Source organism: Syzygium oleosum, unplaced genomic scaffold, assembly GCF_021117445.2.
Source record: "Syzygium oleosum isolate NSW1041296 unplaced genomic scaffold, Sole_v2.1 Sole_v2.01, whole genome shotgun sequence".
Taxonomy (NCBI): Eukaryota; Viridiplantae; Streptophyta; class Magnoliopsida; order Myrtales; family Myrtaceae; genus Syzygium; species Syzygium oleosum.
This window is the reverse complement of record NW_026607485.1, coordinates 19,342,257-19,357,884: the sequence shown is the minus strand read 5'-3', so window position 1 is coordinate 19,357,884 and position 15,628 is coordinate 19,342,257. Positions and strand designations below refer to the sequence as shown.

At 40.3% G+C, this 15,628-nt stretch overlaps 1 protein-coding gene and 1 pseudogene across 1 annotated transcript; one reads left to right on the top strand and one right to left on the bottom strand.

Annotated features, from left to right (window-relative positions):
• Positions 1-575: 575 nt before the first annotated feature.
• On the bottom strand, positions 576-5,526 carry LOC130135368 (uncharacterized; annotated as a pseudogene).
• A 3,898-nt stretch (positions 5,527-9,424) lies between these two features.
• On the top strand, positions 9,425-10,162 carry LOC115683505 (agamous-like MADS-box protein AGL80). Its single transcript, XM_030608035.2, has one exon. The coding sequence runs from the start codon at positions 9,465-9,467 to the stop codon at positions 9,984-9,986; it is 522 nt and encodes a 173-aa protein (XP_030463895.1). The 5' UTR covers positions 9,425-9,464; the 3' UTR covers positions 9,987-10,162.
• Positions 10,163-15,628: the final 5,466 nt, after the last annotated feature.

Sequence of the window (15,628 nt, the reverse complement as noted above, 5' to 3'; positions counted from 1 at the left end):
AAATTCCAATCGTTTATCTAAAAGTTTAATCGATTTTTAAATTTTTAATTAACGCAATCAAGTCTGTTTGCGAAAACATAACGCGGTTCTTAAGGCTGCGCATGGCAACCATTATGTGCCCGAGAACAGATTATGCTCAGAAATGATTCTTTTTTATTCCGTGCCCGGAAACAATTTCTAAACATTTGAAGGCGTTTGGTAACTGCCTGATATAAATCTGTGTGGAAGATTATCATTCTACGAAGATCTATGAGTTACGAATTGCTGACCTCGACCCCCAATCGAACCTGTGATTGGTAATCTCGGTATGAACGCGACCTGTTGACGAACCTGTGTCAACCAATCCACGCTATAACGCCACGAACAAGAGAATTCGCGATCTTGCTCGATAAGTTGAATTCGATCGCCACAAGGGAGCCTTGATAAGATCTAGTCCTCAAGAGAACTCAAGAAGAAAACTTCTCTATATAAAATTCTGCCTCCTCCTCTTAGAAATCTATAAGTAACCTTATATAGGGTGCTAACCCTGATCATAACCCTACTAGGATTAAAATTACAAAAATAACCTTAATTACTAAAAATTCGTCCAAAAATGGAAAAAGGCCTAAAAGTTCATTTAAACGACTCCAAATTGCTAAAAAACGTCATCAATCACTACTAAAGTAGTGCGTATTGATCAGCGGCCCGTTTCCAAGCGTCCATCCAAATTTGAGCCAATTCGGAGTTCATCAATTCTAAGCTCCTTCGGAATTCGCTGGACTAAGAGTAATCATGTTGCGCCAAGGAGCTTCAGAATTTTCAAGTTTCGAATCCAGATTGTCTCCATTCCAAATATCTTGAACCATGATGCCGACAGCTTGTTTGAATTCCTTCGCTCTCGCTCGAGTGATCGGGCCTAGCGGATAGAACAACGGGTCCCTAGCACCTCCTCCTCGATAGGGTTCGATGTCCACATCATTCCCTCCCCCGTGCAAAGGATTTGCCCTCAAATCAGCATCTGCATCAAAAAGAGTCAAATCAGAAACATTGAAAGTAGCACTAATACCATACTCACCTGGAAGGTCAAGCTTGTAAGCATTATCGTTGACTCTTTCCAACACCATAAATGGTCCATCCCCTCACGGTAGCAATTTAGAGTGTCGCTGTTTGGGGAAACGCTCTGTGCGCATATGAACCCAAACCCAATCGCCGGGCTCAAACACTACTTTCTTGCGCCCTTTGTTAGCTTGCTTTGCATACTGCTTTGTCTTAAGCTCAATATTCAGCCGCGTCTTCTCATGCAAAGTCTTCACAAATTCAGCTTTCTTAGCACCATCTAAATCCACACACTCAGCAACAGGCAAAGGGTTAAATCTAACGGAGTTAAGGGATTAAAACCATAGACAACCTCAAACGGTGTGAATTTAGTAGCAGAATGCACGCTCCTATTATAAGCAAACTCAACATGCGGTAAACAATCTTCCCAAGACTTAATATTCTTTTTAATGATAGCACGCAACAATGTCCCTAAAGTCCTATTAACTACTTCAGTTTGACCATCAGTTTGTGGATGACAAGTAGTAGAGAATAAAAGTTGTGTACCTAACTTCTTCCACAATGTCTTCCAAAAGTAGCTTAGAAATTTAGTATCTCGATCAGAAACAATGGACCTAGGCATGCCATGCAAACGCACAACCTCACGAAAGAACAATTCAGCAACATTCGATGCATCATCAGATTTATGACAAGGTATAAAATGAGCCATCTTTGAAAATCGATCAACAACCACAAAATAGAATCCTTGCCATGCTTAAACCTAGGTAATCGTAATACAAAATCCATAGAGATATCAACCCAAGGATGCATCGAGATAGGCAAAGGTGTATACAAATCATGTGGTTTAATCGTAGACTTAGCCTACTTACATGCGATACATCTCTCGCAAACTCGTGTGACATCTCGTTTCATGTGTGGCAAAAAAAAATGTCCATACAGCACTTCATAAGTCTTATTGATTCCAAAATGTCCCATTAAACCACCACTATGTGCCTCTCGCACTAACAACTCGCGCAAAGAGCATCTAGGCAAACACAACTTATTTTCACGAAAGAGATATTCATCATGCCTATAAAACTTTTCAAACGCAGCATGCTCACAAGCTTCAAATACTCTTCCAAAATCATCATCGTCAGCGTAAAAACCTTTGATATGCTCGAAACCTAGACACTTTGCTCCTAGAGTAGTTAGAATTGCGTACCTTCGAGAAAGTGCATCGGCTACCATATTTTCCTTACCTTTTTTGTACTTGATTAGATATGGAAAAGTCTCAATGAACTCTATCCATTTGGCATGTCTTTTGTTCGACTTTTGTTGCCCCCTCAAGTACTTTAAGGTCTCGTGGTCGGTGTAGATCACAAACTCTTTTGGCCACAAGTAATGTTGCCAAGTCTCCAAAGCTCGCACCAAAGCATACATTTCCTTATCGTAAGTCGGATAATTCAATGTCGCTCCGCTTAACTTCGCACTGAAATACGCTATGGGACGTCCTCCTTGCATCAACACAGCTCCAATTCCTGTATCAGAAGCATCGCATTCTATCTCAAAAGTAATACTAAAATTCGGTAAAGATAACAAAGGAGCATTAGTCAACTTATCTTTTAACAGATTGAATGCTCTCTCTTACTCTTCTCCCCATGTGAAACCCACATACTTCTTGATAATCTCGGTTAAAGGTGCGGCAATGGTGCTGAAATCTTTTACAAATCTACGATAGAAACTGACTAAACCATGAAAGCTGCGCACCTCTCCTACTGTCTTAGGTGTTGGCCATTCACGGATTGCTTTCACCTTTTCTTCATCGACCTGTATTCCATCAGCACCAACAACAAAGCCTAGAAATACTAATTTGTCAGTTACAAAACAGCACTTCTTTAGGTTAGCATATAATTGCTCAGCCCTTAAAACCTGCAAAACAGCTCTGCACGTGCTCAATATGGTCATCAAGGCTTCGACTATATATCAGGATATCATAAAAATAGACAATTACAAATCGACCAATAAAAGCAGGCAGAACATGATTCATAAGTCGCATGAAAGTACTAGGTGCATTAGTTAAACCGAATGGCATGACTAACCACTCATATAACCCGTACTTGGTCTTAAATGCAGTTTTCCATTCATCCCCTTCTTTCATCCTAATTTGATGATGACCACTTTTCAGATCAATTTTAGTAAATATGCAAGTTCCGTGCAATTCATCCAACATATCATCTAGCCTAGGAATAGGATGTCGATACTTTACCGTTATGTTATTGATTGCTCGGCAATCAATACACATTCGCCAAGACCCATCCTTCTTTGGCACCAACAAAACAGGAACAACACACGGGCTAAGAGACTCTCTCACATATCCTTGCTTTAGTAATTCGCTAACTTGCCACTGAAGTTCCTTTATCTCTTCAGGATTGCTTCGATATGCGGGTCGGTTAGGCAATGGTGCACCAGGAATCAAATCGATTTGATGCTCTATGCCTCGAATCGGTGGTAAACCTCTAGGAAGTTCATCAGGAAAGACATCTTCAAATTCCTGCAACAAAGACACGACAGAACTTGCCAAATTCGGGTCAAGTTCGTTAGTAGTAAACAGTGCCTCCTTGTACAAAAGTACAAGTATCGGTCGGTCCAGAAACAAAGCTCTCCTCACTTCGCTTGATTTTGCATAGAAATTCTTTTCTCTCTTTTCTTTTCTCTCTCCTTTTCTCTCGATTTTTACCACTCTACTCTTATCTTCCTCTCCTTTTACTTGCGTTTCAGAATTTCCACGCAGGCCCTCAGTTTTATCACTCTTTCTCTCTCTCTCAGCCTCACGTTGTAGTTTCAATTGATCTTTATACACCTCAGTAGGTGTCATTGGCACCAATGTGTATGTCTTCTGATTCATCACCAATGAATATCGGTTAGTGTACCCGTCATGATGTACCTTTCGATCATACTGCCATGGCCTACCAAGCAAAAGATGCCCTGCTTGCATAGATATAACATCACACATCACCTCATCCTTATATCGCCCTATCTCAAATGGAACTCGGACTTGCTTCGATACTTTTACTTCACCACTATCATTCAATCACTGCAATCTATATGGTCTTGGATGCTTTGTAGTCTTCAATCCCAACTTCTCCACCATGGTACAACTTGCTACATTTGTACAACTACCTCCATCAACAATCAAGCTACAAATCTTACCATTCACCAAGCATCTTGTATGGAACAAGTTATCGCGTTACTGGTGATGCTCCTCCTCTTTGACTTGAACACTAAGAGAACGCCTAACCACCATCAATTCACCCTTTGCTGGCATCTCAACATTACTACAATCCTCCAATAGTGGCATGTCATCATCCTCTTTCTCCCTCTCACTTTCTGATTCAACATCATTATGTCCAGTCATAATTATCACCCTCCTATTAGGGCACTGATTTGCCATATGACCCCTGTCCAAACACTTGAAACATTTAATATCACGAGTCTTAGTGTTAGGGTTTTCAGTTTTACCTGAAGCCGGATTCGAACCAACTTTACCATCCTTCTCCTTCTCCTTCAAAGTTTCAGTCTTGATATTGTTTCCCTTCCAATTCGGCTTCTCATCTCTCTTCCAATTAGACTTCCAATTCGAGCTTGAACCTCCACCACTCTTGTAATTTCGATCCAACTTCAATTGCCGCTCAACTTTGATGGCTTTGTCCACTAATTCCTCCAATTCAACGTAGTGTTGCAGCTCTACCACCCTTGCTATATCTCGGCTCAAACCACACAAAAATCGTGACATTGTGGCATCACGGTCTTCCACCACATTAGCACAGATCATAGCAATCTCCATCTCTTTATGGTATTCTTCCACACTTCTATTACCTTGTGTGAGATTTTGCAGCTTATGGAATAAGTCTCTGTGGTAATGACTAGGTATAAAGCGCCTCCTCATCACTGCTTTCATCTCATCCAACGTTTCTATTGGTCTTTCACCATTGCATCTCCTGCTAGTCACAAGTTGATCCCACTAAATTATAGCATAATCAGTGAATTCAACAGCTGCAATTTTTACCTTTTTGAGCTCCGAATATCGCTGGCAATCAAATACCATCTCCATTCGTTTCTCCCATTCTAGATACGCATCAGGATCATTCTTTCCTTGAAAAGATGGAATCTTCATCTTGATGTTGCCAAGCTCATCATCTTCTCGACATCTAAATCCTCGGCGTCCGTTTCTCCTCTCAAACCTGCCATCTCGATCATCTTCTGTATCGGACACATATGCATCATCAAATTGCCGCTGCCATCTAGGTTGTGCCCTAGGCTCCTCTCGCTAATTTGTGGCCTCCCTCGTGGTGGCTCTCGGTCATCTTCAAGTCTAGTCTCACATCTTGCAACTCGGTTGCTAAGTGCTTCAATTTGTAAACTCAATTGCTGGATGCCTGCTAGAATCTCATCATCCCTTCGATGAGTGCGATCCTCCCTTTGATTCACACTTCCCTTGCCTGAGCCTGACATTTTTTTTTTTAACCTACAAGAAAATATTAGAGATAAAAAGAAATCTCACTAGTCACTCCCTCACGTTTTCTGCTCAAAGTGTTTGTCACTCCTCTCGTGTTTAACTCAATTTCGGCTTTTTCTTCCCTCAATTAAACTCACACACTCTTGCCTTTTACCTCTCGTTTCCTTCTAGCAAGCTCTTTTTTTGCAGACTTGAATTCAGTCTCACAAGCTCCTCACAACAATCGATAACCCACCAAGCAAGATCAAATTCAGCAATATACCGCTCAACTCAGCAATTCAGCAAATTTTCGCTAGATTCGGATTCAGATTCAATTTCTGCTACTGAAATTTTTTTTTTCTATTCGGTCCAACTATCAATGATAAAAAAAAAAAAAAACAAGTCGTCATCTTGAATTTTTTTTTTGCAAAAACTTTTTTTTTTGGCTTTTTTTTTGTCAATTTTTTTTTGGCTTTTTTTTTTGCCGATTTTTTTTGGCTTTTTTTTTTACGAACTCAAGTACAATATAAAAAAAAACAACTAGGACTGAAAACCCTAAATCAAAATTGAAATCACAGCAAGAACAAATTCAGAACCCTAATTCGATTAATAACGAAACCCTAATTCTATAAACCCTAGTTTCTATAAACCCTAGATTGATGAATGAAAAGTAATAAAAGTAAGATAACTAGACCCAGCTCTGATACCAGATGATATAAATCTGTGCGGAAGATGATCGTTCTACGAAGATCTATGAGTTACGAATTGCTGACCTCGACCCCCAATCGAACCTGTGATTGGTAATCTCGGTATGAACGCGACCTGTTGACGAATCTGTGTCAACCAATCCATGCTATAACGCCACGAACAAGAGAATTCGCGATCTTGCTCGATAAGTTGAATTCGATCGCCACAAGGGAGCCTTGATAAGATCTAGTCCTCAAGAGAACTCACGAAGAAAACTTCTCTATATAAAATTCTGCCTCCTCCTCTTAGAAATCTATAAGCAACCTTATATAGGGTGCTAACCCTGATCCTAACCCTACTAGGATTAAAATTACAAAAATAACCTTAATTAGTAAAAATTCGTTCGAAAATGGAAAAAGGCCTAAAAGTTCATCTAAACGACTCCAAATTGCTAAAAAACGTCAACAATCACTAGTAGTGAGTATTGATCAGCGGCCCGTTTCCAAGCATCCATCCAAATTTGAGCCAATTCGAAGTTCGTCACTTCTAAGCTCCTTCGGAATTCGCTGGACCAAGAGTAATCATGTTGCACCAAGGAGCTTTAGAATCTTCAAGTTTCGAATCCAGATTGTCTCCATTCCAAATATCTTGAACCATGATGCCGACAGCTTGTTTGAATTCCTTCGCTCTCACTCAAGTGATCGGGCCTAGCGGATAAAACAACGGGTCCCTAGCACCTCCTCCTCGATAGGGTTTGATGTCCACATCACTGCCCAAAATTTCTATTCTTAGAATAGAAAAAGAACAGAAATGCATTTGGTAACTACACAAAATTTCATTTTATTAATAATATTTTTATAATATTGTAATAATATTTTGAATTTTTTAATATTTCTTTCTTTTTTTCTTTTTTTTTCCTTTTTTTTTTCTTTCTTTCCCTTCCCTTCCTTAGCCATGGCCGGTCGCCGACGCCAGCAACCGACCACAAGCCAGGGCTGGTGAGGGCGTTGCGAACCTCGCCGTTCGTCGATCGCAACGGCGAGGTTGGCCTCGCCAGAACGAACCTGGGTGGCGACGGCGAGGTCAGCCTCACCTTGGCTAGGCGAGGCCTCGCCGTCACGGCCACGAGCCGCCCTCGTCAACCACCGGCGAGGGCGTCGCGGCCCTCGCCGGCCGGCCTATGGCTGGCGGCCAACAGGCCGAAGAACAACAACAAACCAACAAAAAGAAGAAAATCAAGAAGAATCAGAAATGAAAAAATTGTTCCATAATTAAGAAGCTACTTTTTTTGCTTCTTGATTCTGTTCCAAAACTGATTCTGGGAATAATTTTTTGCAAAATTGTGCCCAGGCAAAAAAAATTTAACAAACGGATTTCTACTCCCAAACTGATTCTAGGAATAAAAGAAAAGAAATTTTTACTATTTGGCAAATTGCCAAACGAGCCCTAAATCTTTATCAAAAATGCTATTTAAGTTTGCCAAGTAGGCAATTTGCATGATCAGAAGGAACTTTTCAAAGATAAATTTTGGACTTTGATTCCATCAATTGAACTTCAAATTTGATTGTATCAAACATAATCTCATTCTTTATAGAATTTTGGTGCACAAAGAGAAGGACTTTGGCCCTTTCTTTCATTGACACCTACCCTACTTTCATTTCTTCTAATTCTGAAAGGAAAATACTATAGCATTTTCGTCACATATTTTTTTTGGGTCAGAAATAGCTCTAAAAAATATCATATATTCACAAATTTTAATTGTGAGAGAAAAAAAAGTAGAAAAATAATTTTAATAAACATAAATTCCACAAATTTTGAAATATATAACCCATAGGAAGCATGATCAACCGCCCTAATGAATTGCAAATCCCAACACGATTCATGGTTGGGATTTGGGAAGAAAAAATTGTATTATGAATTTTAGGATCCTTCTATTTCATGAAAAATGAACGATTCAAAAAATATTTTTATAAAAACGATAGCTTATATCAATTACAAAAATGGAGAAATGATAAATATTTTCACCATTTACGAAAATGTTTAGATATACATTGTTCTTAACAACGAAAATATTTTCTATTAACTAATTATTTCAAGCGATAAAAGCAATCATTTTTAGGAAAATAATTTTCAAATTATTTATTTTCCGCAAAATAAACGGACCCTTTAAAAAAAGACAGAGATTGAGAAAGCTAAATCCAAGAAATTGAGGTCCAAATTTAAAAGGGCATGCACAATGAGGAAGAAAAACTATGGTGTCCTCCTAGCCTCGAATGCAATCAAAGTGAAGAAAAAAGAAGAGCATATAAAGGGGACTAACGGAATTTCAATATTTCAATAATTAAGGAATGAACAAAAAAAATAAAGGATTAAATTTGAAGAATTGAATAAATTGACAACAAAAGACAAACCCAAAAAACATTTCGCGGATTAAAATTATGCGAAGAAAAAAAAATGTTCATATGACGAAGGCAAATACATGCCGAGAGTGAAATGCATTTCGACCATCGAATCCGGTATATTGCATGAAAAACATTAGCTAAGTCATATGATATTAAGTTTGTCATTAACTTAAATTAAAAAAAAATTAACATTGAATTCTTTCCATTGCCTCCTAGACAGTTACTACATGTTTTACCAGGTGATAAAATAGGAATAATAGATTTACGAAGTTAAATTTTTGTATTCGACTTTAACCCTTTATTTCATAAAAAAAATTTAAAAAGTCATTTTTTTCCCAAGTGCATGATGGCCTTAAGGCTAGTCCCATGGATAGAGTTTTGGTCTCTGTCTTGACTCCCAAGTTTCTTGATATGGCAACTTTGAAGATGGAAACATCAAGATCATACATGCCCAGATAGCGATGATGAGCTAGTATTCCTCTAAAATCAATGCGAATTACTATACCTGGATTTCTTTCAAATTAAGACTTTGATAAAAATCGAAAGAACTTTATAGTATATAGTTGCAACTGAGGTCCGTCCTCCAGATATCCAGCTATAATTTCCACGAAGGGCCGCACCGGCCTCGCGAAATGGAAGCTTTTCGCCTTTCCACATTCGCCGTTTTACCAAAATTATGATCAGCCCTACGTTGCCCTCTCTCTTTTTGGTCATTGTGGAGTCGTGCACAAGACATCATTGCTCCAAAGGTAAGGAGCACATAAGACCTCGTCATTTATGTGATGAGAGACCCCCTATATATTGTCCTCTAAGGTCCATTGAGCTAGCCACCCATTTCCATCAAATTTGTGCTTTGTTTGACGAACATGGGTCGGAGAAAGGTTAGGTTGGAGCTGATCACCAACGATTCGGTCCGGAAAACGACCTTCCGGAAGAGGAAGGGCGGGCTGCTGAAGAAGGCGAGCGAGCTCAAGACGCTGTGCGGGGTCGACGCGTGCGCGCTCATCTACACCGCGAGCGACGCGGAGCCCCACGTGTGGCCGTCCCCGGACGAGGCTCACCAGGTGCTCGAGAGGTTCCAGAGCTTGCCCTCGAAGAAGCAAGGGAAGCACATGCTGAACCACGAGGACTACCGCCCCAAGGACGTGTCGATGCTGGAGCTCAAACTGGAAAACGGGGTGAAGAGGAACCGCGATCTCGAGATCGAGCTGCTGCTGATGGATCATCTCTCGGGTAAGAACGTGGTCGAATCGATGAAGGATGATGACATGAAAATGCTGTACGAGTCTGTGGATGACAAGATCAAGAACCTAACCCTTCAGATGGACAACCTCAAGGCGTCTGCTAAGGTTGAGGAAGACGCGCACAGCGTTGTTCCGGCAAGTTGAATCTCTTCCTTCGAGGAGGATTTATAGTGCAAAATTCGATGTGACCTTGATGAGTTCTCATCTTTTCTCTTCATCTGATTAGTCAATAAGCCAAAACTTTCTGGGATTGAATAATGTGCACAAACATTTGCAGGGATGCCCTTATTTGCTTCCTTTTATGCCCTTATTTGTCTTCCTTTCGGATTGATTTTGATGGATCTGTTGGCATTTTCTCGTACAAGTTATCTGCATCATGCTCTGTATGTTATTTATCTCTAGCCATTGCTTCGATACCTCAATTAGGATCGCTCGTTTTGCCCGAGGAAGGTTCTTATATCGCGGTGATAAGAGATAAATCTATGTGGTTTGCGCGTTTTAATTAGAGGACGATCATAGGGATGGCAGATTAAATGGACCGACATAAAAGTAGCCCAAGTCATAATGTAAGCGAAACGCATAACTCTCCAGAAACCGAGAGCCGGTTCTGATAGGTAAAGATTCTAGCCATTTCGGAACCGACTAGCGATCACAGGGATGGCGGATTAAATTGACCGACGTAAAAGTAGGCCGAGTCATAATGTCAGCAAAACACATAACTCTCCAGAAACCGAGAGCCGATTCTGATAGGTAGAGATTCTGGCCATTTCGGAACCGACTAATGATCACAGAGATGACGGATTAAATTGACCGACATAAAAGCAGGCCGAGTCATAATGTGAGCGAAACGCATAGCTCTCCAAAAGCCGAGAGCCGGTTCTGATAGGCAGAGATTCCGGCCATTTTGGAACCAACCAGCGATCGCCCCTATTGTCTGTGATGCTAATGTAGAAAGTGAATATTAGGAAACAAATCTGCACCTAAGGGAGTGTGAGTTGCCAGTTTAAATTGGGGGGTACATTCAATTTACCTCAATTAAGAAACAGTCACATAAGCTCATTTGAAATTAATGGATCGTAATGAAGCAATCCCTTCGACTACTAAATAACCCCAGATCCTCATAATTCATGATCCTTGTAGCCATAAGATGATCCATGACAAAGGAAGATTGATCGGGGAATATTGACAACAATCTTAGGAAAAAAATAGCATGCATTGCAGAAATAAAATCCCAACTTTAGGATTGGTCCCAATTATGTCCCGAACTTTTTTTTTGTCTAAAATAAAATCATCAACTCTAAATTCAGTCTCAAATCTACCCCTAATTTTCTTTTGTCTAAAAAAAATCACCAACTTTAATTATAGTCCCAAATGTGCCCCTGTTAACCTTCCGTTCAAAAATCCCCCATCAGTTGTCCCTAATTTCCGTAATTTTCATATCAAAGAACGATTTTGTTATGGAAATAATTTTCTACGTCACCTTGCTAATGTGGATTTGTTACCGACGAGAAATTGCCACGTTAAGCAACTAATGGTGAACCATTGGGGGGTTGCCCCAATGGCCATCCTTCCCATTTGGTTAGGGGAATGTGAAGAGTTCGATTCCCCATCTTCTCAAGGGAGCTAGGAATGAGGATGCGTGAGTGAGGGAGCAGGGTTTCAAAACCTAAGCATAGCACATAGCACGCACAGTAGCTTGTAAAATAGAAACGGGATAGGATAGAAACAAACCCCAAAAAAAAAAACACAACTAATGGCAATTTTTGTATGGAGGGATAACGGGGGCAAATTTGAGACTAGACTGAAAGTTGATTTTTTTTTAGAGAAAAAAAATTCGGGGGATATTTAGAACTATAGTTAAAGTTGGTGGTTTACTAGACAAAAATATTCGAGGCAAATTTGGGACTATAATTAAAGTTTGGGTTTTTTTTTTACCAAAAAAGTTCGGTGCAGATTTGGAACTGAACCTAGAGTTTGGATTCTTTTTAGTAAAAAAAAATTGGAGTAAAATTAGGAGTTGATCTAAAGTTTGGGATTTTTAGGGAATTAGGCATTTGTTAATTAAAGTTGGATATTACTCGCATATAGTTGCCCCATGTGACTTGCTTATGTGCGAGCTTTGCCCATCAATTTCTTTTTCCTTATCACTGAACATATTATATTGATGTTCTAAATTTTGAACATTTCATATACTTCAATGGTTTTTTAAAGTTGAATATTTTATGATATCAATGAATTTTTCGAAGAACTTAATTATTTCAAGACTAACAATATCTGTTGAGTAAATAATAATGAGTTTTTTAAGGAACTATATAACTATTCATATATATATATGTTTATATAAATGCACATTTTAATGTCAAATTATCGTCGAAAGGTAATATATGACATAAGAACTTTATAACCATTCATACGTAAATGCATATTTTAATATCAAAGTATCATCGAAAGGTAATGCATGACATAACTTTATGATGCATGTTAACGAAAGACATCATACTTTGATTAGTAAGAATTGTTTTTAAGTACGTTTTGGTTTTTCCTTCGTGACTCTCGCAATTTGACTTTTCATTAGTTTTAGATCCAATTGAATTTACGAGAAACGCGTGATTGTTGAATTTTAGAATTTTTAATAGAAATGAAAAAGACCCTAAAATACATTTGTTGAGTTTGTTCTAGAATTTCGAACGCTTCCTCTGCTTTCCGTCGAAATTATGAAAACAGAAAAAGAAAAGAACGTTTAGAAATCTCAAATTATGGCGAAAGAATCCTACAAAATTCTAGATGCAAACATCTTTACCTTCTTCGACATATTCACAGTATTCGATATTAAAAAAAAAAATCTAATTTCGAACCCTAGAAGAATGCAGCAGATCTCGGTCGTTCAATAGATCTCAAACCTAAACAGATATGATTTTCTATTTTTCAGATACGACGGCAAAAAGTCCGAGAGGTGCGATACCTCCTAGGGCTGCAGACTCATCTCATTTTTCATGAGCTACTTATGACTTTGCTAGAAGTCTAGAAGAAAGCATCCAAGTGGTTCTTGCATGCGTGGACATGGAGTTGTCTTTTCTACTTTTGTTCTCAATGCCTTCATCTTTTTGTTGGTTCTTCAATGACATAGGCACATTTGATCAATATGGCATCGAATTAAAGAGCAAATCAAAGTGGGTTAGATCCAATGTGGATTGAAAGTGGCCTCTTTGGGAATATTCCCTTTGTTTTCGTTTGTCCATGTTGGTTGATTCCTTGTCCGCAATCCACTTCAGCTTTTCCATAAGAATAAAGGGGGAAGATCACCTCAACCTTGCACTCTTGATCATTCGTTTCACAGGATCGAAACCCTACTTTGATTAACAGTTCGCAATGGGGGTATAGCGAGCACAAAAATCTTCGTGGATAAGACAAAAAGGATTGATGCGACGAGTCCAGATCGTCACAAAAAATGTGCAATATGACATGCGATATACGAATTGGTTTAGGGTTAGGACTACATTATCGTAAGTCGATCTTTGAATATCTAAAATCGTGACTAATGTTGCTTTTATTATGGAATGAATTGGAATGAACCCCCAAAAGTCAGTAACAACGTAACATACTCGTCTCCATAATAAAAATATACTAAAAAGAATGATAAAATGACCCTCTAAAACTTAACGGTCGTAATACTAGGCTCGTTGCTGCTTTGAGTGGTACTGGGCTCGTCGTTGCTTTGATTGAAAAGGTGACCGACGGTTCCTGACTTTATCCGGCTCTTGTCTTGATTGAATACATCATCAAAACGATCACGCGAGAGGTCTAATAGAGTGGGTCGCTTTCGGCTTGTCTTTCTTACCTTCTATTCCAAACTCCAAACGGGAAAATTGTCAAATCAGTCCTAAATCTATTGTACGGCGGCCAATTCAGTCCTAAACCTTTTAATTTTGCCAATTCAGTCCTAAACCTTTCTAATTCTTGCCAATTCAGTCTTTCCTGCCAATTTTGACCGGCCGACGCTGACGTGACCGCCGACCGTCCGGCCAACGCTGACGTGGCAATTTTTTATTTTTATTTTTCAATTTTTTAATCTTTTTTATTCTTTTTTTTCTTTTTTTTTTTTATTTCTTCCTCTGGCCAGTCCGGCGACCGGCGGCCGGCCAGAGGGGAGGGCCGGCGAGGTCGACCTCGCCGGCCTCGCCGCTGTTGAGGGGAGGGCCGGCGAGGTCGACCTCGCCTGCCTCGCCGCTGCTGAGGCGAGGCAGACCTCGCCGTCGCCTGGTTCACGACGGCGAGGTCGAGCCTCGCCCAGATCTGGCGAGGGCAGGCAAGGCCGACCTCGCCGTCACCTGGGTCGCAACGGCGAGGTCGGCCTCGCCTCAGCAGCGGCGAGGCCGGCGAGGTCGACCTCGCCGGCCCTCCCCTCTGGCCGGCCGCCGGTCGCCGGACCGGCCAGAGGAAGAAATCAGAAAAAAAAAAAGATTAAAAAATTGAAAAAAAATAATAAAAAATTGCCACGTCAGCGTTGGCCGGACGGCCGGCGGCCACGTCAGCGTCGACCGGTCAAAATTGGCAGGAAGGATTGAATTGGCAAGAATTAGAAAGGTTTAGGACTGAATTGGCAAAATTAAAAGGTTTAGGATTGAATTGACCGCCGTACAATAGGTTTAGGACTGATTTGACAATTTTCCCAACTCCAAACGTATGTCTGCTTAGCTCATCTGCTCGCTCTAATATGAATGCGACACTCCGACTGTTATTCTCGCCGAGCTAATCCGATGTCCGCCCCGCCTCATATTGACTAGGAAATCGAGATCGGGATCCCATTAATCCATATGGTCGCCCCTAGAATTCCTTCCGGAGCCTTAATTCCTGGGCCCTGACGAATGAGCCTTAAAATGACCCTGTAAAACTCTCACATCCAATACATCACTAACCTGCCAACGATTACTTAGCCCAAAGAGAACTACAGTATAATAACAGAAGAGTTCTTGAATATGTGTCGCTAGAGCCCTCAATTATCTCAAGTCCAAAGCCACAATAACATTGGCAAAAGTACACTATAAGTGCCATAACTTGTGTACGGCGATCACTTTGGTGCCATAACTTTTTTTTGGATCACTTTAGTGCCAACTTTTTTGAAAATCGATCACTTTAGTGCCAAAGCTGACATGGCACGCCGGAAATCTGATGTGGCTCTTTTTTATTAATATTCGATGCTGAGATGGCTGGCCGGAGCAGGCCGGAGAGTCCAGTAAGCCCTTATAGCGAAAACGACGTCGTTCAACCTTTCTCCCCCAAATATAGAAACCCTAAATCGGCTAATTGGACATATTCTCCAATTGCAAACCCTAACCGGCCATATTATTTCCTTGTTTTCCCGAAATTGACAACCAAAGGTTACAAATGGATGGCAGGAGCTTCACTAGGGGCTCAAATTCGTTTGAACGAAGTAAAGAAGAAGGTCGGTTCTTCTGCTATTGTGGATTACCGAGTCCAAGAAGAACATCTTGGACTCGATTGAACCCCGGGAGAAGATTCCATGGATGCGCCAGGTATAGAGAAGGCTCGAAGTGCAAATTCTTCAAGTGGGTTGATGCGAAATTTTCAGATCGAGCAACAGAGGTGATAGTGAAGCTACTTGAAGCTCGACATCAACCTCCACCTGCATTAATGGACGAGTTGGACGAGTTGGACGTTGTCGACTCATTGCAAGCTGAAATGAAGGCTTTAGCATCTCTGGCCAACCATTTGAAGAAGGAAGTTCGAAGGATGAAAATCGAAAGAAAGTGTTATCGATTGTTGAT

Coding starts and splice junctions, on each gene's coding strand:
- LOC115683505 (XM_030608035.2), top strand. CDS start 9,465: ATGGGTCGGAGAAAGGTTAGGTTGGAGCTGATCACCAACGATTCGGTC.